This window comes from Opisthorchis viverrini (assembly GCF_000715545.1).
Source record: "Opisthorchis viverrini unplaced genomic scaffold opera_v5_202, whole genome shotgun sequence".
Taxonomy (NCBI): domain Eukaryota; kingdom Metazoa; phylum Platyhelminthes; class Trematoda; order Opisthorchiida; family Opisthorchiidae; genus Opisthorchis; species Opisthorchis viverrini.
In genome coordinates, this window is record NW_008751858.1 from 847,432 (window position 1) to 875,388 (window position 27,957).

Sequence of the window (27,957 nt, forward strand, 5' to 3'; positions counted from 1 at the left end):
GTTTTTATGTTGAGGATCGTCAAACCTACGCGTGGATCAAAGTTCCGTATCGGGAACACTAACGAAACAGTGTGTCCTCAGTGGTGGTCTCTTACGTAGTGATCAGAATAGGTATTCGACATCATTTGAGCTGCTTTAGCGATGGTTCATTTCCACGTGGGGGTCTTGTTGTTTCTCCAACGTTGTGTCACCATCTTTCGAAGTCCAGGTGCTCAAATGCTTTGCATGTACAGTAGTTAAGCGAAATGACCAACCCGTAGGTCTTAGTTATTAAGAAACCGGTTCTAAAATCACAAAGGAACTTGGCGAAGATCAAACAGATGATGTACTTATTGCTTTTCTACCCTCATTTCATCCAAACTGTATTACAGTTGCTGGGGTTTGAGCTGCTGCTTTTATCAAATTAATCGACGGTGATTTGGTGGCAAAAGCCGCGTGGGTAAATATGCACCCTCAGCCAAATTGCCGTGACGGTTGCACAAGTGTTGGCGCTGCGCTCCAACTTGCCGAGCAGAGCCGAACAATGCAATCACCCCATCGCCTCTTTCCTTGTTGCATAATGCCGTTAATATAATTTCTTCTCAGAATGAACGTATTCATAATACTGTTTCGCTCACCCCCCCCCCCGGGTTAATTGACTGTTTGAGAATGAGAACTCACGCCCCATCTATTTCGCTACTGTATCTCACAGCGAGACAACACTCTTGATTGTTCGACTGAACATGCTAAACTGCCAACGCTAACATGAAGTAGCATTAGCCGCCCAATGAGGTAAACAAAGTCTGTGGAATCACCCAGTAATTCCCAAAAATCCATTGCCTAGTTTATTCGACTTCAAAACTAGTTCTAGATTAATTCCGTGCTCAGTGTTTTTGCTGATTTGCTTCGACTCCGGCATGTTGGGAACAAACGAACTAGCAAAATTGCGGTTGGCAACCCGGCCATTTGCATGCTCAAAGTGGAACAGCATTCCCCGAGGATCAACACTAAAACAGCTATTTTGGCCGCAGACCGTATTTGTTAACCATCTATTTGAGACCAACTAAAAACAGTGTAGTTTTTCTTTATGCTGAAATGTATGCAGTGAGCCTACAAATACGAGCTGCATGCGTAAGAGCTCACAAAGGAAAACCGTCATTAATACAACTAACTGCACAACTAACAACAGCATCTCACTCCGAGAATGTTAATCTCCTCCAAGAGACATCAACCAACTGGGGAAATTCGTTTGAGGTAGTCAACAAGAGGATTTTCCTACCATTGCCTGATTCAGATTCACAGAGCTGTAAGACGATTGGTGCAATGACATCCAGTGAATAGGGCGAAATAGAATTAGTCTAACAACACCAACGTCTGCGCCATGTACTTCTCAAATCAATCCATCTTGCCGCATTGTCAAGTCCGAAACAGGGGACAGAAACGTAGTCAAAATAGTGGGACTTGATTGACTGTAGTTGTTGGTGTTCGATCCACTGTCACAGGTACGTATCGCTAAAGCTCAAAAGATTCTGTGTACTGCTCCGAAGGTTTTCGTCAAGCTAACGGCACGCATGTAGACAGTGGAGATGATGAACTAACCACACAGCTCAAGGCAGCCCTCGTGAATACCGTCGTCGCGCTCAACCGAATGAAACCCTATGATATGGAGGGTATTGTTTCTTGAATAAGGTGGGGATATCATTTACTTACAACTCGCATAATGAAAGCTCGAAGGAAGATATAGAGCTTACCAAATCAAAATATGGTAAAGTGTGATTGGGAATGTTGTATTGCCTCAAAACCACGCAAAATATCCTTAAACTTTCCAGAGGATAGTTGTGTGCTAACAGCATGATGTGCCCAAAAGACCAGAAGTGCTAAAAGCTTTGAGCATCTGCGCAGATAACAAATGTACAGACCTCTTTGTCGTGCACACGGTTCTCCCATTGTTTAAAATTGTAAACATATGTTGTTTGCACTTAGCCAAGCACTAATCCGATAGTGAGATTTCCGGCTTCCCCAGCTTCGAACTCCGTTCCGGGACGGGTCGCTCGAAAACTGTTTTTGGACATGCTGCTACCCTGGTACCTCTGCGAGTGATGATTGCTCCAGACTGAATCCTCAAAGCAGCCAAATGCAATTCCTAAATTCGCTTCGCTATCAGGGATCAGCAGTAGGGACAGCTTCCTACCCAGAGTGGAAATTCATGCGGAACGCCAGCCAACGTCCATATAGCGGAATACTTGCTGCTTCATGTTCAGTCACCGTGCAACCCGGCAGAAAGCAAACGTTTTAGAGATGTACAATGGAGATTTTATCCCGTCAGTGAAGGCATCTTATGCTGAAATACTCCTGTTTGATGGAAAGCGAGTTGCCGTACTAAGCTGACATAAATTCACCTTGGAACAAAAATAAGACGCAGTTTTTCTACAAACAGTAGTACACGAACATTAGTGTGTTTTGGCCAGGAAAGGCCCTGAATCGAGCAAGTATCTATCAAACTGATGTGGATTCGTACACACCCATGCACGCGTGGTTGTTAAAGGGCTTGGGCAATAACTGAGAATACCTCTGACTCACTGCCTTGTTGATTGTGAACTCAGATGAGATAATTAAGCGGATCTGTGGTCGGGCATTAATCCCAAAGACTTCGATGGGGCTTCGGTGGCCATATGCACATATCACCCTCTAGAACACTGAGCTTTTGATGGGCGGAACAAGGCAGAAGAAAATGCCACAGCCACAAATCACCTGCCTTTTGTGCGCGCCGAATAGGAGGTCCTCCATTTAAGCAACACCATTCGGGAACCCACTCGATCTGTTACACAAAGGCTCTTACTCCTTTTCCAAATGTGGAGTATCGAAATGTCCGGCTCACATCCTACGGTCTAGTCCGCGTAAGTACGCGTCGGTGTGTTCAATTTTTCGGAGCAGCTCAAGCTCAGAGCTTCATGTTCATGTGATTAATAATCTCATGGAGAAGTCATTGACCTAAATTGTGGAGAACGAGGGCTGCCATATTTATCGGAAATACCGCTTATATCCTGTATCAAACAAAGAAATACAAATCCCACACTGATAAAAAACACTCGGGGTGCCTCAGAAGCGTCTCAGGAAGCTGGAATCCAAAGAAGATTATGCAACATCCGACGAGTTGTTCTACCTGTGGAAAACCCAATAAGTTGGGCTGGCTGAAAATCAATCGATCGTTCGGCTGTAACACCCTTTCAACGCCTAGCTCACTTACCCCCCAAAAAGAAGCACAAGGGCTGAGATATCAGGTTGCCCAAGCCTAATGGGAGCAGTCGAGAGAGGAGAGGGGGGTTGGTTCGTACCACGGACCTTCTGACCAATAAGCTAAGTTCACCAAGGTACAGACTAATACCTAGATCATAAATCAGTCACGTATCCCAGTACTTCCAACTAAACACTATTTGATCAGCTAGTCAGATCTTCAGGAAGAGAAGCCCATTTGCAATAATAAATAGCAAAATGAATAAACAGGGTTCATTGGGAATGATGTTGGGAAAACACTGAATGGGATAATCTAGAGATGGAGGAGAAAAAGCACGTGTCCGTTGAAAAAATAGCAAACACTGGCTGGTATCCAAGAGATCAACAATGAGCGCCAATTCACTTCTTTCGAGAGGCTGGCCTTTCGAGTTCATCAATGTACACCTTCAAACCTGAAACAAAAAAAAGGCAGTGGTTGCCGGTACAGTGAACCAGCTTCACAAAAAAAATCGTTCAGCTGTAGCACCCTTTCGGTGCCAAGCTGCCATGCTATCCAAAGGAAACACGAGGGCTGGAATACTGCCAGGTTGCTCAAACCTAGACAGGAGAAGTCGAGAGGAACAGGTCGGGTTCGAACCACGGAAATTCCGGTCATTAAATTCGCGCCCTAACCACTTGGTCCAGCTCGCCCCCAATTAGCTTAACAAACCAGGTCCAAGTATCACTCGGCGAAAAGTACAAGCGTTACACTCCAGAGTTTGTTTCACTCAAAAGTGTTGCTTTATGGAGGGGAGTTGATCGTTAAGCACAGCAACACAGAATCAGCCAAAACTCGCCAAATCTGGATTTTTTCCCGAAAGGGTTTCATTCAGACAGGCTTCCGATGAACGTGAGATGATTGCACAGAATGGTACTGAAAACACCTTTTTTCGTTTTCATACACCTTACCGGTGAGAACAACAATGTTTGATAATCTGGGAATAAGAAAATTGCATCACAGAAATAATCACTTGAATTTATTTTCAGCCGTTAGCGCAGGAAAGTTGCAGTATTCTGATTGGACCAACCGGGATGGATGGTGACCGAAAGCATGCGCACAAAAAAACTTTGTCCGCACAAAAACCTTTTGAGTATACTTGAGTCCAACTTCCAAATAACTTCAACCTCAAACCTCACTAGTTCCTGTGAGTAGTACGTATTCGGGGAGTTATCTTCAGCCCACCTAGTTAGTCAACTCCGGTGTCTTCGGTCGGGTACATATACGGACAGAACCATCCACGGATTTGTTGCGAGGTAATAAACACAGATTTGTATAGGTCGTGTATTGTTGCATTATTATTCTGAAGGGGCATAAAACACCCCACTTGAGAATAACTTGAACAAGTGATTTACGACATGCCAAGAAGTAAGCACAATAAACTTGCGTTTGGAAAACCAAAGTTTGATCACCGCCGGAAATTGACCGCCGGTCATAATTACTCTATATATCTGTTTTCCCAACGCCAATTTGGGGTAGCTCCGCATTTGTACCAAAGAAACATGTGCTTAGATCCAGAAACTGATAAAGGTAATTTCACTATGAACAGTCGGCCGCAGTACTGCTGAGAGACTCACGGGTACGATACGCAACTAGTTGTTGATTTCCTGGTCAATAAATTGAGAAAAAAAACGTCAGAGAAAGACTGACGAAGAGATGTCCACGAATTCAGGCTGGGCATAAAAAGCCATGGGATTTTGAGATTTGTTACCTACGACTTGTGATTTCTAAAATGAACCACGGGCTTCAGATATTTCCCTGCGTTACTCCGGGCATTCGTTTGCCTGAAAAGAAAAACTTCTAGAACTAAAAAGGAGTTGCTAATTTATATTTATGTATGTTAAGGCCATTCACAGTCTGTTTTCGCATATCCTAGTGAAAACGGCGTGGGAGGGGAATCTTATTACTCAGCCTCTACAATGAGAAACACTGTCAAGGAGGTGGTATGTGACATCCTCACAAAGAAGAACCGGATGTGAGGCTGACTCAACAAGTGGAACTCAGGGGTTTCAGTCAAATGACAGTGATAATATTCGGGAGTGATCAAAAATGCGAACATTTAAGTGTAGCTGGGTATCAGCAAGAACTGTGTCTTGATCCCTTTGCAAGTTTTCCTCATATCAATCATGCCAAAATAAATAACTACGAAAATCACCGCCTAATCGGCCACAGTTGACAGCGGTGTAGGTTCTCCACGAGTGATGCCGTCATCAAAGAGTAATGGGGTTACACGTACACTTGTTGGAAGCTCTGCTCTGAGTGTGCATGCACCGTTGTTTTTATCAGCCTGCTGAAAACAATTGGTCAGTGGTTATCGATTGTAAAAGGACGTGCGTTGTTAAGACAATTAAAGAATAGTACATAGCATAGTTCTTCACTGAATTCCGGGCTTTTATTCTTATCATCATCATTTAATGACTATTCTGAATACGATTTGAGTAATCGAGTGGTATACGTGTCAGACACACAGTAGCTATCCAGGACTAGACACCCCCTAGGTGATCGAAAGTTAGGTCCATTTAAGAAAGTCTTTGTGGTTGCGATTTATTTTCTCCACTGTGTTTGTTTAGCGTGACTAGTTAACAGCAAATCCTAGCCATATTGGCGGAATATATGCAATGCGATGTTTTCAGGTATTTGGAGAATGTGAGAAGTGTGTACTGTTAGGCTCAAGGAATTCGTTTCACAACAGGGGTTGCAGTGGAAATTGCCCACGTTTGAGTGCATTTTCCATTGGATAAGGAGTTTCGTCGTTTTAGAGTAGTTGAGTAGGTCCATGATCAATTCTCACACGACAGGTTAACGGTCAGCTCAGATGCGAGCACCATTAGTCGAAGCAAGCAGTTGCTTCTCGTTACTGGATGTTTTCCTTGCTGTAAGGTATGGCCATAGCCCTGTGAAACTTTCGATAATTAACTGGACAGCACGCTGGTATAAAAGCCCGGCTGCATGTTTCAATACTGATGACACAAAAATAAGGCTGACCAGAGTGCAAAGCGATGGACCCTCTTTAGAATGACCGCCGACTTTTGAGTTGCGTTCACATTCGATCGGGTTTACACCAGCCTCTTATTGCCCAAAGTACTAACAAACAAAACAGGTGCTTCTTGTGCTGTTGCTGTTACTCGTTGCTGTGCGATTCTGTACTAAGTAAATATACCCAGCAAAACGCCAGCAACTCCACCTAATTTCCTCCAACATTTCAATCACCTTCGACCTGAATTCATCGAATTCGGAACGGGAACTGTTTAACGCACGATACACCTGTTTCTTCAACAAGTTCTTCAATGAAAATGGATCATCATGACAGACGAGCACCCGAAGAGTGAAATGCTGAATGATCCATCCTGATTACAGCGTTGCATGGCCGAATAATTCGAGTGGATGTCGGGACAACAACCCAACAGCAGAAAACCATACAAGGAGCCACACTCGCCCAACCGACAGAAAATTATCTGGTACCAATGCCAGATCAGTGATGCTCATCTGACTCCGAGAGCCAAATGTCACAGGCCTTACTGCAACGGCAAGTATTTATATCGATAGAAACAAAATTGAGTAGGTGGAAGCGAAACTGAACTTGTGAATAGGTTAGCTCCCAGGCGTCTGTACAAGGTATTGAGCGTGAAGCACCAGAAGTATCGAAGAGGAGGCTTCTACAAGCGGCATGCAACGCAATGACACAAATATCTTAATTACACTAGACATCAACCCCAATGCACAGGATGGCTGAAACACTTGTCCGGTCATTCTTGAAATTCCGGAAAACGAACGGAGCTTCTACATACGGATTGGGCAGCAGGTAATTTATTGCCATGAATTGGTTGATGCAAGATTCGGCGTTGAATAGTTCAATACGGACGGTCCAGATGATCCCACATGGCGGTGACATGATGTTTGAAAATACAAGCTTACAGACAAAGGGTATGTTAGCCACTGTGTAGAGATTTTCATCTGCTTTTTGCTCAGTTGAGTCGAAACTCATGGCTTTACACTCCAACACCTTCACATCGGAAACCAGAGTTGGTTTCATAGTATGCCGACGTGGTAACACTGCAATAAATTTGGTATACCCCCCAAACCCCTTCTAACTATTCATCAAGGTAAAAAACGCTTAGGACATCAGATGGCAAACAGTTCCCCCCTAAGAAGGGCGGTTTGATAATTTTGATCAACTAGAGGTGGAACAAACCTGAGGTTAACATCACTGGTAACCATATCATATTTGAACGGTACATTTTATGGCACGTCCTAACGGGAAACCTCTTCAGAGCTGATGGATCGCGGCTTTATTAGCATTTCGCACACCCAGTAATGATATTTCCTCTATCAACTAAAAAGATCAAGCAGGATATCCTGTATGTTTTGGCAACTGAGACTCCAATAGCACTTCGGTCGATATCCAGCAAATACTTTTTGAGTAATCACACCAGAGATATGATTCTTCTCCATATATAAGTGTATGCTGGAAACTACAGATGATCTTTTCTCCACCACGAAAAGGAGAGAAACAACGAAAGAATACTTCTTGCCAAGGTGCCGCAGGCTAGTGGTTCGGTATGAACAACGACGTTCAAAATATTAGTAAGTTGCTACTCACACTAACCAGCTGTTCACGCAGTCCGCTGCCTCTCAACAACACAGAACCGACTGACATCCAACGGGATTTCAATCATTCGTACTCAAGCGGAACGGACACACCTGCTTGCATCTAATTAATTCGTCACGGAAAAGCCATATACACTTGACGCGGGCGGTGATATATAACCACACATAAAAAAGGCAGCAATATGGTAACAAAGCGTAATGCGATTACACAAGCTAAACGAAAAACAGAAGTCATTACACCACACGATGGGACAATTAACCACACATTTATTCCAATATACATCGACGAGGGGGGGGGCTGGTACGTTTTGCCTCAGGCTGAGCGTGCAGAAACTAAGTTGTTTTTCGGAAAGTTTGCTTGGGCAACGTGGAAGTTCTATTCAAAGTGTAGACTGTTGTTTCGGAGACCACTAAATAACACAAACTATATGAAAGATGGTTGTGAAATCTGCCGGTTATTTGTGCCCAGGTACTATCGGCAAAAATCTGGAACAATTGTTATAATTCAAAGAGGATGCTATACAACTGAGATGTTTTTGTTAGGACCTGTTTATTGACGTAGAAGTTTGGTAGTTTCCTCTAATGTCTCATGAGTGGAAAAAATAACAGATAGTCGTCTTTCAAACCGACAAGAGTTCGGCAAATTTCCTGTTTGTCCAAAGCATTTAGTCTTAATGTATAGTGCGTCCGAACAGCCGGATATTCGTGTTCAGCCGATCACCAGTGTATCATTTAAAAGCAAGATGGCCCAAGTGGTTAGACTGCGGATTTACTGACTGAAAGGTCCGTGATTCGAACCCCACCTCTGCTTCTCAACTTCCCCTGCGTGGGCTTGGGTAACCTAACAATATCCCTCATGCTTCCTTCGGGTGGCATGGCAGTTAGGAACCGAAAGGGTGCTACAGCTGAATGAACGAGTTTTTAAGAGCCTGCGAGCATAAAAAATCTAGAACAAGAAACGCACTTATTTTGGCACCTCGGACCTAGCGAGAGTCTCAACAGTGCCGGAGGATCTGTGCAAAACGTTACGACCCACAATATGACACCTCTATTGCAATGTATATTCAGCGCCCTCTTGAGAGGAGGAACATAAGCCGCAGCGAAGAGAGTAGAATAGGGTCTTCCAATCATGTTCTGGTTAAAATGTCACTTGGTAGAAGGTTAGCTGGTTTCACCTTATAGCCACAGGGTCAGTGTCATGGAATTTCAGTTATGAAAACTCATTGTCACAAGGGACTTGCCGACAAACGATCAAAACTGTCAACTTTGAATGCGTAAAATGAGTCACGGACAGCATTGACGAAAAGGCATGTGGGTTGCTCAATAAAAGGCTTACTGAGTACTCAATTCGTAAAATAATTCGTGACAGAAGAGCCAACAACTTCTGACAATTGCACCCCCCCAGAGCAAAAATGCTAACCGTAAGCTATATCGTCGTCTTTTACTGAACCCGCTTCGTTAGGTTCCGCAAACGGCATGACGATCGGGTTGGTTGCCATGCAGTTAACGACAATGAAAGCTTGTTGCATTAATCCATAGCTGATAAAGTTGCCTACTGTGTAGATGTTTCAGCCTGTATACACCATAGACGTCAGTAAGCATCCATGACAGCGAAAGCCAGCACAAGATACGACAGCTGACAGCAGAAGGCTCAATTCAAATAAAATTTCTTCAAAAAAGCAAATCGATTCGACTTCTTTGTACTCAAAATTTTGGTATATAGAAGATGCTCCGTCCGACTGGTCGAAGTCATAAACTGCTGGATATTTTTGCAAATGAAACCAAACTACGTTCGACATATCGACTTCCTTACTGCCCTCCAAGTGATCTCAACAGCCTGGATTTCCAGCAAAACGACACGTGACCGCGGCGAAAATGAAACGATATCTCGGTCGGGGAATTGGCTTCGAACGCGAAGGATGCTGAAGCCAATCAGACGCCAGATAGTAAAGCAACTGAACTCATTGAGAACGTGTGAAGGGATTGGCCGATTTGAAAAGAGTGCTACCTCGAGATCAAGGATAGGAACCATCTCGTCAAAACTTGCAATGTTTGAGGAATGAAGTGGGTGGGCTGCTCACTCTTCTATTTAAAACATATCAGCATATTCTTTCAGGTGATAAACTAGTGAGAGTGCGCCTATCACCAATTGTACCCCTCGGTAATAGGAACAAGAGAACCATAGGCACAAATATGAGAAAAGTCAATTTTCTGGTATGTACACAAGCGCTGCTTTCTCTTATGAACTCAAGTATCGTGCACAAGAGATCAATAAGCCATCATCTACGCAACAGCGACGAACGGCCAATCAAACAAGGTATCCCAAATATAACGGGTAACACACTCTAGTGATTTCTGCATGAAATGCTCTTTCTGGAACCTGTTCTCTTGCACCCATCGAAACTACGCACTACCCATACACTCATCTTTGTATATATCAATGAAAATACTTGAAACCACACACTGAGGAAGTGGGTGAACGCTCGAACTGAAATACCTTCATTTTATGGCCGATAGAGATATCCGTGTCAACTGCCTATCAGCTGGGTGGTACATCAACACGTTTAGTTCGCCTGGTTTCAACAGGGAGAGGCTCACCTAAATGACTTTCTGAACGTAGCGCTTCCATTGTTCGTTCGAACTGAACCTTTTCAAGATTGTATCGCAGTGCATAGGTCTGTAGCAAATTTTCACGATCCACCCGGAGTGCTGCTTGTCCAGGAAGATTGCAAATTGTGTTCACCATCTGGACGGCGATCCCGATGGCTTAAAAGGGGAAAATACACGGAAACTATAGTTCCGAAAAGCACAGCTTCGGTGCGCAGTGCAGGGACCGGAGCCAATGTTACTAATATTAGAATCAGTTTGTTAATAGATAAATGTTGTGTAGATGAAACAGCACCAGTACAAACAGCTTGTTTGTTTCTTAACTACGGTCCCAGCCCCTAGAGAGATTGTTTCCAAGAACAGAGACCAGTGAAGACCGAATACAGTTGCATTCCGACAGTTCCGGTGCCAAATTACGGGGCTTCCAAAGAGATAACGGAAGAACAAAGATGGTTCATTGATCTAGGTAATAGTCATATGAATGGTTGTACCAGTCCTACTGAGTGTCATAGATGCACATCTATGCTGCAGCATTTGGGTATGCCATGGTAATTTTGTTCCATCCCAGGATGGCCGCGTCAACCATCTCCGGGGTGGAAGTTGCAACAGAGATGGGGACTTGTCCCTTAAAATCGTGTGCTACTGTTGTAGTAGGCCGGCAGTCACTCGCTTCCTTGCGGTCAGGCTTTTGAATCAAAGGCTTTGGTTGAGGGTTCTAATAGTCCTCGTGTCTAAGTGTAAACTCCCTGTTAGTAGCCTAGACCGCGTGCAAACATGAACCTTGCAGCCGAAAATACTCTACTGTCACAGTGGCTGTCATATTGACTTGGCCGCTTCAATCGCTGCATGCAGCAGGGTAGGTAAGCTAAAAATGCTATTTCTAACGCCCACCTTCTTACATTTTTATACATTCCGTCTTCTAACCTACCCTACTTTAAGTTGAATACCCTAATTAGGGGCCCCAACACCAGAACTGACCGCTTTAATTCATCAAATCCGGCTTCTGCGAATCCGTCCTTAATAAAATTCCAAGACACCTCGAGAATGCGAGTATGACCTCGGGAGTTGCGCAGGCAATTGCAGCTGAATAGGCCGAAATGGGTGTTGCGTCCAGCCATCAAACGGAAACGTTTCTATTTAACGGAATACATGTTGAAAGTCACCCCTGTGCAGTCCGTCTGTCGTCTGTAATGTCCGTCACCCATCCCTGTTTATTAAGCATGATTAAACTCTGACGGACTGTACTTCCGAATCTGCGAAGAACCGTTTCTACGACGCTCCATGTGTTCGCTTACAACGGGCTGAAATCTCAGACATCGTTTTAGTTGCTGGTGACACGAACGCTCTATTAGGTGGATTAGGAGGTGCTAAAGCCTAATGGGGCGTTCGTCTTGCGTTACATGCGAAAAACAATTAACAGCACCAACTGTAGGAGAGTGCTCCCTAGAAATTTCTGCATTGTAGTACCGACCTCCAGAATACCGAAAGTCCTTTGACCACCTGATGTCCGCCGGCCATCATGATCATCATCATCGTCACCATAACATCAGTGGCCGACACTGATACCTCGCGGCCGTACGACGATGATTTATTTGAAAGCCTTACAGTGAACAAAATAATAAAACTGGACGGGGAAGGGAACTAGTGCCAGTCTTCCACAAACATTATCAGACGTCCACATCGCCGAAAATGCATTAAAGTAATCTGGATAGAAACTGACAGCAAGAACGCCGTTGACATCGATTGACAATCATATCTTGCAGCGTCTCTGAATAGGTGCATTGAATATCATGCGGTCCCCATCCCGGAAAGAGAGTCCCACCGATATATATATATATATATATAAAGGTACTCCACTTTAGAACAAAACCACGGCCATTTTCAACGAGACAACTGAAACAGAATTACATATCAGCTACTGGTTCCCACTAGCGAAATATAGAGTGTGCTCAAAACGTAGCCACTGAGGCAGCCTTGGTATTTGATTAAAAAACGAAAAACCAGCCACGCTGAAATACGTAAACTTTCGTGCCAAGAATAATAGAAATCACATGGAGACTACACTTCTCAGTAGACTTATTTTTGGCCAGACCTATGGAAATAAACAAATATGCGAAAATAGTGCATGAAACTCAATAACAGGATGCGCTTCTGGCAAGCACGGGGCAGATGTTTCCTTTGATTAGAATTTCTCTCGAGATAGACTATCGCTTCGAGGCAGGAACACTGAGAAAAACATAGAACTGACAAAGCAGAGACAATAAAACCAATTCTGTGTTCTTTTGGCCACGCCAACTCACCTGTGCCTAGTTTGGTTACGCGATTTACCAGACCGAACTGCAATGCTTCCGAAGCCGTTAAACTTCGGCCAGTCAACGTGAGATCCAGCGCTCTGGACAGTCCGATTAGGGCGGGCAACCGTATCGCGCCCATGTCCATCATGGGCATACCTAAAACCAAGACCGATGACATAAATATTATTCGACCGAAGTAGAGAAGCGATGTAGTAGTTAGAAGAAATAATGTTTGGAAAATATGAAACGATGGTGTTTGTCAGTCAGAAAGATTTCTGAAGGAAATAGGAATCTGTCGACCCAATCTATTAGGATGCATCGGCTGTCTCATGACCAATAAACCATCACGTCTCAAAAGAACACCGTTAGCCCAGATTGTGGGACTTATACTTTTCTGTTTACAAAGTCCAATTCAAAATAGACGAGAGAACTTGTAACTACATAGTAATTCGGATCAAATGATGACTAGGCACAGAAACAAGCCCAGATACGGGAATGCGACAAAAACTGCTTACTGTCGACATCGGTGTGTATCCGGTGGGCTGTACCCACGTTTTCTTGTGAAAAATACCAGCGTGGGAGCAAAATCACGCTGCCATTCATCCCCAAGTTCACGATTCCGTATAAGTAACTGGTTGCTAACAAAACAAGTAACTTGGCAACCCAGTGTCGAAGTATTTCGACCTCGTGGGTCCTTCCATCCAGTACGGTAGGGAACGTCAACGCAAAACACAGGCAATTCGGAGATGTTTTTAAATTCAGATGTCTCAAACTAACAAGTCGCCTCCTAATTATTAAGTAATAATGACTGTGTGGAAATCTAACGGTGTTTGTGCATACACAACGTTTATACTTTTATTAAAGACATTGTCATTTGCCGTGGATAGTCAACACGCTACCTTGCTTAGATTTTGGGTTCGTTCAGCTAACGACCAGCGAATAAACTGAAGATCATTCACATGGGTCCAAGAAGTAATTTCAGTGTCTCAGGTGTGCCTTTGTTGAGGAACAGGGGGAATAACACAAAAAGCATCATTGTGACAATGTCGGAGAAAAATGCTTCTGCGGTTTCCCTATGATTTTATGGTTCTTGTGATTTGACAACAAAAGTCAATCATTCCATACAATTAGGCGAGGCAGAATCTATTCCCGAAATTTGCCGACGCCCACGCCTATTGAACATCGTCACAAATGACAAATCGTCCCCAAATGTGCCCAGATGGTAATAAAGGACACTGGTTGGAGATGGATTATTGTACTGAAATTCTACTGCTTTTTTTGAAGAAGTCTACTTAGGCGTTCTTGAAGATTAAGACGCAATATCAGGCTGACGTAAATGGGTAAGCGTTTCAAAACCGGTAATTAAGCCCAGGTTTCTCCGACTTTGCGTCCATATTGGTCTAATACAAGTCATGTATTGGTTCTGCCACGCGGCTTTGCTTTGGACGCTTAGCCCTGAACACAGTTCAAGGAATTCTAACGCATGTCAAGCAGACGCAGGAATATATAAAATGATGTGACCCAGGATATTGCCACCATAAAAACATCGTAATGGGCATCGCGGGAAAGAAGCAGACAGGATGCATGATAGTTCTAACTAGAAGATATCGTGAGGGTCAATTGTCTGGGGAGATGTATTCAATTGGCATACCAAACGCAGGTGCACACCACACACACGGCAGTTATCTGGATTTCAGAGTTAAACAGCCTGCATATTTGGACACACACCAAGGTCGTTCTCCGGCAAACATAAGAGCGCTGTTTCACCAAAGAATCTAGCTGAGTTAACCAGATTATGGTCTCAATACTGCCTACCTGGCCTATAAGGATGTTGGAAAACATCGGTGCAAAAGTTTGAGAAATGTAAGATTGCGATAATCGTTGCGTGCAATGCAACGTGAGTTAAAGGTCACAAGCGAAGTGACCTTAATCGTAGCTAGAAAAGACGCGAAATTATGCCCCACACAACGTGGCACGGGCTGCAATAGTTCGACAATAAGTAGGAGGGTCACGCAACATGATGGCGACCGCTCCGACCATGAAAAGAACGTCCAACAGTATGCACAGTACACAGAATGCTGCAATTTAAGCATACAAAGGTCAGCCTCTCATAGAAATTTGTGAATTCAGCACAAATACTGAAAGATTGCCGGGTAACTTCCCTAACCAGGGCATCAAAATTATTTAAAACATTCAAGGCACGACCTCCTCACAACAACTGTCGATGTCAATCATTTACTAGTGAATTTTTGTTCGTTACTTCCATCAATTAATTTCGTGAGAACTGCTGATAATTTTGCCGTAAATAGGTTTGTGGTAGGCAACCTACATCTTTTGCGTATTACACATTGTACATATATAATAAAGATATGATATGGTGCACTGCTTTCTGCTCTGTCGGAACGTACATTCTATCTATCGGTGAAGGATTGGATGCGTTTAGGTTTTGTGGATACTTAGAAAGAATTTATTCCGGTAAGGGAAAGGTAGGAAAAACTAGCGGTTTACAGAGGTTTGAGTGCCGAAAATCCAACGAGTCAAATTGCCACCATTCTCTAGAATGGATGCGAAGAATACATCAAGACGCACAATATTTCCGCGGATGCAGTCCAAGCAAGGAGTCTTCCTCGGCCACTCGTAGATCACAGGCTAGAGCCAATTCCAGACCACCGCCTATAGCTCGTCCAGTGATTGCAGCAATCAAGGGTTTGGTGAAGGCGAAGTTTGTAGGACCCTGTAAATGAGAGAACCGACGCAACATAAACATTCGGATAAATCCTCGTGTTCCTTAACCAAAAAAACCAAGCGAATTAGAGGATTCATAACAATAGAGAGGGTATGATGTCTCAAGCGAACCACGAATGAGGGTCATACGCCGTAACATGGGTTTTTTAGAGTTCTACACTCATCTTGATCACGACATGTTGAACACGAGGTGTTTACGTGACTTCCAACATGTACCTTCGCGACTGATTAGCTGAAAAACTTTGCCTCTCTCTTAATTTAAGGGCTTCCCTCTTCCGTGATAACAACTTAATTTGTTGAAAAGTTGGGCGAATAACAGAATATCAGTGTCGAGCCTGAGGTCAAAATGTTAGATGCAGCTGAATGTCTTGTTCACTAAGGCTGAGTGACTCCCAGAAAATGTTTAGATCGATTTCACTAAAGACCTAGCTTTCTCTGTCTCAGTGACCCTGAGACTCTGCTCACATGACGAATTCGCCTTGTGACTGTACCAGTAGAAAAGCAAATCCATGGTGTTGATGAACAGGCATCAGCTGAGCCAAACCATCAAGCATAGTTAAGGTGTCACGGCGATGGATGGGCCAATTGACTGAATCCTAGTGGATGCCTGGAATGTGCACCAGGAAGGGATTATTCTGGGGCACACTAATACACGTTTCTACTATATATACAGTATATATATATATATATATACATATATCAATTGACTGATAGTGGATGCCTGGAATGTGCACCAGGAAGGGATTATTCTGGGGCACACTAATACACGTTTCTACTATATATACAGTTTATTTATATATATATATATACATATATATTGTTTGAATTATTTCATTGCCTACGGATAGTAGGCAAACCTCATAACTTTTTACACCTCATCAGCCAAATATTGAGGAACAACAGATCAGGCATCAAGTTGTTCTATACTTCTGTTATTTCTTATTCTAACCATCCACGGAGAACAAGTGGTGGCTCACGTCACGTTATGCGGATGTCGAGTTCCCGCACATCATAGGTAGTATCGTGCCTGGCATGATTACTGGGCCACTGTGCTTGACCTTATCTCAGTTCAGTTTACATCACACGATTTAGTGAGATGTCTACGCCCCAGCTAACCAAATCGTTTACCTTGGCTCTCTTCAAACCGTGTGAGGAGATAATTCTCTCTTCGCCCCTTCAAAAGCATTAGGCATATAACACACTGAGACATGGAGATATCAGTCGCAAGAATAGTCATACTGCTACCACTGCGCAGAGCATAAATGCGGAAGATAGTTGAATATTTCCGATTTCTAGCCACTACTAACCGGCATGGGGTCAAAATCTCAGCGAACTTATCTGAACGGTCTGTTATGAAAATCTATACTCACTCATGTGAGGCACACAAGAACCGATTAGACCTGACAACATAATCAAAACATGCGCTCGGCCTTCGTTTCAATTTCACCGAAACAGGTTTATGCACCACTAAGCCCAGCATACACTGTTAAAACACTGTATGTGCGAAAATTGTCCAGATGGCGTTTAAAATCAAATCGAATTCCGGATGGTTTGATCACCAAACACAAATAGCATGAATGCTGTTTTCGTGTTCGTTGAAGTCTCTAATACACGATCAAACGACAGCTGGTTTGATACTCATGAACCTTAGAGGATGAGCCAAACGATCACATTTGCACTCAGTTCAAGATCCATCTTTGACAATTTCCAACAAAAAAGCGACATTTTAAATATAGTAGGCGATGAGTTTCAGTTAACCGCCTGCTAAAAGGTCACAAGCGAAGTGACCTTAATCGTAGCTAGAAAAGACGCGAAATTATGCCCCACACAACGTGGCACGGGCTGCAATAGTTCGACAATAAGTAGGAGGGTCACGCAACATGATGGCGACCGCTCCGACCATGAAAAGAACGTCCAACAGTATGCACAGTACACAGAATGCTGCAATTTAAGCATACAAAGGTCAGCCTCTCATAGAAATTTGTGAATTCAGCACAAATACTGAAAGATTGCCGGGTAACTTCCCTAACCAGGGCATCAAAATTATTTAAAACATTCAAGGCACGACCTCCTCACAACAACTGTCGATGTCAATCATTTACTAGTGAATTTTTGTTCGTTACTTCCATCAATTAATTTCGTGAGAACTGCTGATAATTTTGCCGTAAATAGGTTTGTGGTAGGCAACCTACATCTTTTGCGTATTACACATTGTACATATATAATAAAGATATGATATGGTGCACTGCTTTCTGCTCTGTCGGAACGTACATTCTATCTATCGGTGAAGGATTGGATGCGTTTAGGTTTTGTGGATACTTAGAAAGAATTTATTCCGGTAAGGGAAAGGTAGGAAAAACTAGCGGTTTACAGAGGTTTGAGTGCCGAAAATCCAACGAGTCAAATTGCCACCATTCTCTAGAATGGATGCGAAGAATACATCAAGACGCACAATATTTCCGCGGATGCAGTCCAAGCAAGGAGTCTTCCTCGGCCACTCGTAGATCACAGGCTAGAGCCAATTCCAGACCACCGCCTATAGCTCGTCCAGTGATTGCAGCAATCAAGGGTTTGGTGAAGGCGAAGTTTGTAGGACCCTGTAAATGAGAGAACCGACGCAACATAAACATTCGGATAAATCCTCGTGTTCCTTAACCAAAAAAACCAAGCGAATTAGAGGATTCATAACAATAGAGAGGGTATGATGTCTCAAGCGAACCACGAATGAGGGTCATACGCCGTAACATGGGTTTTTTAGTTCTACACTCATCTTGATCACGACATTTTGAACACGAGGTGTTTACGTGACTTCCAACATGTACCTTCGCGACTGATTAGCTGAAAAACTTTGCCTCTCTCTTAATTTAAGGGCTTCCCTCTTCCGTGATAACAACTTAATTTGTTGAAAAGTTGGGCGAATAACAGAATATCAGTGTCGAGCCTGAGGTCAAAATGTTAGATGCAGCTGAATGTCTTGTTCACTAAGGCTGAGTGACTCCCAGAAAATGTTTAGATCGATTTCACTAAAGACCTAGCTTTCTCTGTCTCAGTGACCCTGAGACTCTGCTCACATGACGAATTCGCCTTGTGACTGTACCAGTAGAAAAGCAAATCCATGGTGTTGATGAACAGGCATCAGCTGAGCCAAACCATCAAGCATAGTTAAGGTGTCACGGCGATGGATGGGCCAATTGACTGAATCCTAGTGGATGCCTGGAATGTGCACCAGGAAGGGATTATTCTGGGGCACACTAATACACGTTTCTACTATATATACAGTTTATATATATATATATATATACATATATATTGTTTGAATTATTTCATTGCCTACGGATAGTAGGCAAACCTCATAACTTTTTACACCTCATCAGCCAAATATTGAGGAACAACAGATCAGGCATCAAGTTGTTCTATACTTCTGTTATTTCTTATTCTAACCATCCACGGAGAACAAGTGGTGGCTCACGTTATGCTTTATGGATGTCGAGTTCCCGCACATCATAGGTAGTATCGTGCCTGGCATGATTACTGGGCCACTGTGCTTGACCTTATCTCAGTTCATATTACATCACACGATTTAGTGAGATGTCTACGCCCCAGCTAACCAAATCGTTTACCTTGGCTCTCTTCAAACCGTGTGAGGAGATAATTCTCTCTTCGCCCCTTCAAAAGCATTAGGCATATAACACACTGAGACATGGAGATATCAGTCGCAAGAATAGTCATACTGCTACCACTGCGCAGAGCATAAATGCGGAAGATAGTTGAATATTTCCGATTTCTAGCCACTACTAACCGGCATGGGGTCAAAATCTCAGCGAACTTATCTGAACGGTCTGTTATGAAAATCTATACTCACTCATGTGAGGCACACAAGAACCGATTAGACCTGACAACATAATCAAAACATGCGCTCGGCCTTCGTTTCAATTTCACCGAAACAGGTTTATGCACCACTAAGCCCAGCATACACTGTTAAAACACTGTATGTGCGAAAATTGTCCAGATGGCGTTTAAAATCAAATCGAATTCCGGATGGTTTGATCACCAAACACAAATAGCATGAATGCTGTTTTCGTGTTCGTTGAAGTCTCTAATACACGATCAAACGACAGCTGGTTTGATACTCATGAACCTTAGAGGATGAGCCAAACGATCACATTTGCACTCAGTTCAAGATCCATCTTTGACAATTTCCAACAAAAAAGCGACATTTTAAATATAGTAGGCGATGAGTTTCAGTTAACCGCCTGCTAGTTGTTTGTGCACTGTGTAGGTGTGAGCCAGTGGGGGGAAAGATTCAACCACTCACAATAAATTGGAATGGGATGCCCAAAGGCTGTGTTGTCGCAACATGATGAAGCAATTAGGGAATTCGCCAGCTAATCGTGGGTGAAAACATTTTCAGTTTACTTGAAAAAAGTGAGCGAAAAAACTGTCAAAAATGCACATCTTCGAGGCGGAAGACCATACAAGGTTCAAATGAAATCTCACTCGTACAACAACAAAAATCGTAGTCGATTAGAAATGTCAGAAAAAGCCTGGCTAAATGAGGAATCAGCTAAAAAAAGATTAGCACGAGGTAGGTGAGACGAGCTTTAACCGGGGATTCAACACACGTAGGTTAGCGTTTACAGTTTGCGGACTTCCCCGCCACTTCCTCAGACTGTCGCCTTCTTGTATTTACACTGATGTGCAGTACAAAGTACGGGGGATAATTGTCAATAATGAAGTAATCAAGTAATGCACACACAGACCGTAGTCTGATGAACTCAAAAGACAGCTGAAAACAGGGTAGCTGAGCAAATGACGCAGTGTAGTCAATCGTGCAGTACCACATATTTTCCATCCTAAAGGGCTATGATGAGCATGGATAGTATTGGGAAGGTCAGCTTCCTGAAGGCAACCACTGAATGCCCGAAATCTACCGAGACTCTCAGCTCCGCTGGATGTTGACCAGACAGACAACACCCCCTCAACATGCAGCGCGTCACAGCCTTGTATCAAACCCAGACAGCGCGAGTCAGCGTTGATCAAGGTCATACGACGCCCCCGCGATATGCGGGACGTCACAGCCTCGTACCAAAGCCAGACCATGCGTGTCAGCATAAGACTAAGTTCAAACAGTGGCCTTCCAATAAATAGCCCTCACGCTCTCGCACTCGCTTGTTCGGAATGTGGCTGCTGTGTTCCCTTCTGTGCGTCTTTTTTCTCCGGCACTAGGCGCTGAAGCGGGTCAGCAGCAGATACCTCAGACTGGCGAATCAGCAGGTATAACATATAGTGGATTAAAGAAAAGTCCCAATGATGATATTTTATGTAGTGGAGCTACATACATATTATTTTATGTAGTGGAACACAAACTCGAGTTAGTTTCTTATTACGTGGATTACATGGATCAATAGAGATTGTGATATCGAAAGCAAAGATGCTCGCATTCACACCCCGTTTCAAGAGGCGCAATACGTCAGTGCAAATCTATTGGAAAATCACCTTGTGAATATCTTGTTGTTTTGTTTCTGTATTGTAATGGGCACAGCTCAGTCATACAAGTACTCATCTGCAATGAAATCCTTTCTCATCCAGAGTGGGTTGTTGGCTAAGCAATCGTGAAGAGCCCGTTGACTGGAAAACTGATGGTGTCGGTATTTTTGCTTAGCATTGCAGCAAAACTGCAGAATCAGTTCAAATTCTAGGGGAATATTTCAAAATAAGCCAGATTTCTCTATTCCGTTAGTGTGGCGGTGTACATAGACATACTCTAGGCACCTAACGGTAACTAGTTATCAGTGCCTTGGTCACATGGCAGAACGCTGGGGTCGTGACATCGTACCGCAAGACCCTTTCCAGATCACCAGGCAGCACACTCAGGGTCACTATGACTGTGATACATTCACGTATAGGAGCTGCCTCCACAATCTATGATGTGTAGATCTTGGTGTTGAGTCTATGTTCGGAATCTAAGCTATGGGGCGATAGGGCTGATGAGGTACTGACTGAGAGCTCACGGTACTACCCACCACCAGCTTTTCGGTTGCGGTTGTGTGGGCTTGGGTAGCCCGAAATGGAAAGAATGACTTTAAAGGAAGCCACAAATGCACGGATCAAGTGACCCTGAAAAACGACAGCCACATATGAAACAAAAATGATATAAAAATAGAATATTTATGGGCTTCCAAAATCACATTTCCACAAAGTACTTGTGTCAAACAATAATTTATGGTTTTCTCGACAGAATGCTAAGGATCTGAGCGCTGTTGCTCAGACTCTAAGACACAGGCTCGACGCGTTTTGTGAAGTGCTTGAATGGAGTACTCGAATGTTCTACTGGCTGCAATCATTGTTGTGTTCAGAATGCCGGATACGCACCTTATCCTATCTCGGAAACTAACTGGAATGTAAACTTTAAAGTTCACACGCAGAGTCAATATAATGTGACAAACAATACACTGATATGTAAATACAATACAAGAGACCTAAACTGCTGCTCCCCCACAACGCAACTGAATACAGGGGATAGTCACTAAGTGAAAGTTAGTGAAAATTGGCCGACAAAATTTGTACAATATGGCATTGTTCTACAAATTTATTTCAAAATTCACCCTATAAGAAACTAGCGAAATAAACAATTGGTGACAGAATGGTACAGTCTCCATTGTCAGAGCAATTAGACAGATAATCTGCAACGCTGTCTGGTTCTCACATTGACAACCTGAATTGTTCTTATCAAGTAGAGATGTAGTCGAGAAACATTTAATCTGATGCCAGTCCCATTTAGTCGTGATTAACATGATTTGCAGTTTTGTCATGGACTGAAGGCGTGGACCAGTAGGACGTCTGACCGAGAATCACAGGTGCGTTCTGGGCAAGATTTGCAGTAAGAACAAAGTAGAATGGATGAGGCGTAATACACTACTCATAAGGTTGATGAAAACTCTTCGACAGCCCATGACCGGTTTCGCTCTTCTTGGAATGCATCAAGTGGACGCAGTCCCAGATTTCCGGCAAGCTTATGAACTTGGATTCAGTAAAATTCAGGTTATAAGAATTCTGACTTGAAGATTAACAACCAGAGGGATTTGAGGACGCAATGCCTTGAAGCTGATAGAAAATCGCGGAACGGTGTTGAAGGAGATTACTCATTGTCTCAACATATCGAGGTATTGTTTGATTGCAGCTACTATGATGGTCATATGATGGCCGCCTTCTCAAGAACTAACAAGCATGAATTTTGAAATCGTCAGAAGCGACATGGCCGTGCTGTTGACAATATCAATTTCACCAGATTGAAGACGATGACCATCGATAAATCTCAGTCTAATCGTATGTGGCTGAGCCTTCCTCATAAATTCACTCACACCGGTATAAGAAGCAGTAGGGACCAGAAACCCAGTGGCCTTTAGGTGCGTTTGCAAATGAGAACGTGGCAGGTGTGTGCTGCTTCCAAGTGCGTGAAGAGCTGTTTGGTGGCTCATTAGCATTTTTCAATTGATTTAGGCACACCCGATGGCTCAGTGGTTAAAGCAAGAATTAACTGACCGTAACGTTTGTGCTTTGAACCTGACCTCTGCCTCTCGACTTCCCCCGCCCAAGTTTGGGCAATCTGGCAGTATCCTAGCACTCGTGCTTCCTTTGGGTGGCATGGCAGTTGATACACGGAAAGGAGGCTAAAGCTGAACGACCCGTTCCCGAATAACGACTTTTTCTAGGGAATACAAAATTACGAATTTGTTTCTTAAAAGGCATCAACAAGTGAAACAGTTGGTTCGCTGCTGGAAGAATTCATGATATTTTCAGAGGAATCAGCAGTAAGGGATTTCTGAATAAGGGGAAGCCCATGCCTGGGGACATGTTATGGATCCCCTTAGGGCATACCCCAATAACCCGGACGAAGAACAATAAGCCTCATGTCCTGCGAGATTAAAACGCCTCCCTACAAGAGACACTGCGTCGGAGTTTCTACTGAATGACACTCACTGTTTGTCCCGTCTCAGAAATGTGTAGGTGAACAACTGCAGCTTGTTGGACAGTTGGCACATGTCATTTTGGCAGTAATGTGCGGAAATTGACCACCGAGTGTGAACTGATCAGACGCAACCGACCCACAGCATTTCGTGCATGTATTATGAAGCGACGAGCCAAGATTCGTCCTCGTTTTCCATCTTTGTTTAACTTGAAATACGGTATGTTCCTGTGTATTCGTAAAGCTAAATTGTCATACAGGTCTTTTTCGGAATACTCATTTTCCGAGGTTCGTCTTATTTATAATCTCTGTTACGAGAACGCATCACCACAGAACTTGAATGGAAGTCACACCAAGCACATGGGAAGATTTTGGCTCTCCGATTGCATGTCCCTCATCAACATCATTGACAAAAACACCAGACGAGAACACTGGTGCTTCGCTGGCCGTACATGAGTTGGGATACTGCCAGCTTGCCCGGGCATTGACAGGAGGACGATTATGGTCCTCAACAAAAGCCTTTGGCTCAAGAGTCTGATCACATCGGACAAGTGGTCACTCGTAACTCAGTCCCCAATCCGGAGGACCAGGAGACTCCTAATTAGTTTTCTACCCACAGACCAACGTGATACGAGAAGCCCAGTATGAATGAAAATACCCCTGCCATGCAACTATTACAAAAACAACATAAAAGTAATGTTCACTGTGACGAGAAACCAAGAAGAGAACCAATTTCTAAACCCAGTAATCCAGTAAGTCTGTTAGACTGCAAACAAACAATGCACCCTAGGAAAAATTCAGTGCACGGGCAGCTTGACCATGGAGGACCAGCACTGGGTAATTTGGAGATACTCCTAACAATTCGACACTCTATGCCCCGCAAATTGTGTGATCTCGCGCACGAGAACAAACGGACGCTAAAATCTGAAAAATAGGCATTATACGATTAAATAATCATTTTTTAGGCGTCAATATTAAAAATGTAGACTTTATTTGCTGCCGATCTGCAAGACAAAGCAAAACGCGTTCCGTGTAGCTTTAAACACAAACGGAAGATTCATAGAACGTGACAGAAGTTGGTGAACATCGAGATAATGTGGACTGACTGGAAGAAAACAAGAAAAGTCAAAAGCCAATCAGTCATCTTCAGTTGTAAACTTGAAGTGTCCTGTTTCTCTGGCACTGTGGCACTGTAATTAAGAGCTTGACTGAGTCGTATATCGTCTTCCTTCACCTGAAAACGCCGACCACCCAACTATTTGCGATTTACCAATGACGAATGGCACCAAGGATGGCATAAGTTGACGTCATGATAGCCTGTATAACCGACAGTATGCATGAAAGGCGTGGTGCCTTGTAAACAGACTCATGTACGCCACAGGTTATCTCGAAGAAACTTGAGATTTTCAGGACCACGCGGTACGTTTGCAATAGACTGGCCGGCTGAACGAAATACAGGGCGAGTTTCCTACCACACTGCTAATGATGCTATTGAGAGGGGAGTAACTCACTTGAGAGGAGTCTTCGGATTTCAGTAGTACAAAAATGGAAACCGAAATTTGGTGTCCCTTGATTAAATTAACACTAGAAATTTGAAGGGTAGGAAGAAAAGCTTTTTCGACTTGTTTTGACTACAAGTTTTTGGTCATGCACTTTTAGAGGTCAGGTATTTTTTCGGAAAACGATTTTGAACTTGTTCCATCCAGCCTTTACCAAAGAGGTCGCCAGACATTAAGAACATGTAAAGGTAGAAGGATATGTTTCCAAACATCATCAGTACCGCACATAAAGCCACAAAATAAAACATTTTTTTCGGGAATGTGTCAAGTGCAGCGCGAAATGCAGTAGTGCACTTAAAAGCGAAGTTCTTCAGCACAAAATGTGCTTACTACGAAGAACTTATGGGTGCACCCAGGGGAGAACGCCACCTCAGAGCAAACGATACGGCATATGGTGGTTGGGTTATGACTGCCTATAAAGCGTGCTTATTTCCTTACATCATCATCATCGACAGCATGACATCAGTGCTCAACACTGATGCTTTATTGACATTAAAGTTAACCTCACTGCAGTTCAAAGCGGATAACTTGGTCAATTATTAACAGTAACGGACTAAGTCATAAACCGAAGCTTTCAAGATCCTCTCACTGGCTGTGAGACAGGCATCACTGCCGAGAAAAAATAAAACACCTGTGTATGAAATCATCACATGTTACCGGTCCTGTTTTCAACTGTCCCAATGAATTACCCAATGCCTTGATTGCTAATACACTAAATGAATTGTGGCGTCAAGTGGTGACGCTGGTTGGAACCTGCTAGCCCGTCTACTCACATATTGAATGTAGAGGCGAACTGCCACGGCAGTTCGCCTATACTAATACACTATACTATACTAATACTAATACTAACACACTAATACACCCCGAGGTCAAGAGAAGTTAAATTGATTCGTTGCGGCGTGTTGTGACGTGGTATTTCATTAGTAATCACGAACGAAAGGTGACGAGTGGCTGGCGATCAACGGTAAAGTCCATGTATTGCTTGGGCAAAATGAAACCTACAATGAGGCCACTGAACTCGGAAGAAGTTTTTGTCAATGGAGGAGAAAAGATGGCGGTTGAGTGCCGCAGTATGCCACCTTCATATTGTCATGGCTGTACGGCAATGAAGCATGTGTGTTGAACACTGGTGTCATGCTGTCGATCATGATGTGATGAACGTGGTATTGGATGACTCAAATTAACACCACAATCGGGTAAATAATCCTCATTGAACGGAGTTGGGATAAAGAATTAGTGACAACCAATCAAACCTCTTACGCTTATTTATGTCAGGCCTCTAAACTGTTGTCGATAACCATCTGGTACAGAAAGTGAGATGACTCGCTCGTGAAGCTGGCGAATACTGTTTTCGAACGATTTTCCAGACATGTTTGCCTCTCGTGTTACTGATGTGTCTAACAGCTGAGTTGAACAAAACGGGACGTTTCTGTGTAATGATGTCACACAAACAAAGAATAGGTTGATCTGGTATCTAGGACGTAAATAAAGTCAAGAGTGAGCTAGATTTGCGTGGAAACCATTACTTACCATCGGACGAACAGTGTCTACCGATTTAGTATCACCAAAGGTATCAGGTCCCTCGTCTGACAGTTGGTCAAAATCCAGTCCCGTGCAAAAGTCGATTCCCTCACCGTATAAAACTCCCCCAAGTATATTTTCATCCCTTTCGAACTCATTTCGTATCACATGACACAGGTCTCTCGCAGTCTTGCGGTCGATACTGTTCGATCTGTGTGGCCGATTCAGTCCGACCAATAGCAAACGCCCGATTCTTTGAGTGATTACAGTGGATACTGCATTAGCGGTTGCCTGAAATATGGAAAACATTGGACGATATTTAAAACCAGAAAACCAACTGACGTTATAGAAGGCGCGTTACAGGTGACCCCCCAGAACGCTCCATAACGGTCAGCGGAAACACTGTAAAGCAGGAAAAATATAGTCTCGATTAAAATAAGACATGAAAGTTGCTGGCAGCGAATACTCATCTAGAAGACAGCTCGGTTAAACTGAAATCTAAGTTAATCATTATTACGTATATAATCCTGTTCAAATCGAATTCTTGGAACCCAGATGAAGCTCATAGCGCCATGTAAGTTTTTTGGCCACAAATTCGAGCTCCAAATCAACTATTCAACGTGTTGAAAGACTTTTAAAGCCTGGTTAATTTTTCTTCATCATTGGATGGATACGGATCTTCTACCAGCACCGTCATACCTTTGCAAGCATCGCCACAAAGTGAAGTGAAGTATGTGGCTGAGAAAAATCAAATGAAAACAGTGGGAGTCTATTATAGCCATGGAAGTGCTTGTGCTAGACATTCTATTTTCATACTACTGTTCCATAGGCAGTAATCACCAACATTTTCATTGTTAACCAAGGTACGTCAAGTTCGCCTTAGATAACATATCCGACAGTTTCCGGTCATTTGTGCCAAACAGGATAAATGGCTCGAAGAAGCTAACACGAAAATCTGAAATGCAGTGTACGAGTGTTCGGGTTGTCATGATAGGTCCTGCTCAAACCCAACGAGTCAAACCTGTGACCTGTTCGGTGATAATAAAAAATGCGATGTAACGCCTAGACGTCCGACGCTTGATTGCTTGAGTACAGTGAAGCCATTAAATCCTAGGAGTGTGATACATACAAGTCCATATTTCAGATTTATAGCCTTAGAATACAGTGCAACACAGCCCCTGTCGCCTGTGGCATCGTCCATACCTCACGATCGAAGTTTCAGTGTAACGTGGATTTTGTTTTAGGATGAGCCCCCCAAGAAATCAACAGCTAGATGCAGTCTACCAGACAGAAGGCTGTACATGGAATAATGACCCTCTAAACGCGGGGAATCAGGTTACAATATTTCTACAGCCTGGAACAAGGAGATTAAGTATGATATAATGAGCTCTTACTATGATTTATTAG

General features: G+C 43.3%; 1 protein-coding gene across 1 annotated transcript; it reads right to left on the minus strand.

Annotated features, from left to right (window-relative positions):
• Positions 1–3,646: 3,646 nt before the first annotated feature.
• On the minus strand, positions 3,647–27,751 carry T265_08114 (hypothetical protein; the record flags this gene model as incomplete). Its single annotated transcript, XM_009173821.1, has 6 exons — positions 3,647–3,657; positions 10,457–10,624; positions 12,766–12,915; positions 17,957–18,101; positions 26,560–26,841; positions 27,680–27,751. The coding sequence occupies 6 exons, from the start codon at positions 27,749–27,751 to the stop codon at positions 3,647–3,649; spliced, it is 828 nt and encodes a 275-aa protein (XP_009172085.1).
• Positions 27,752–27,957: the final 206 nt, after the last annotated feature.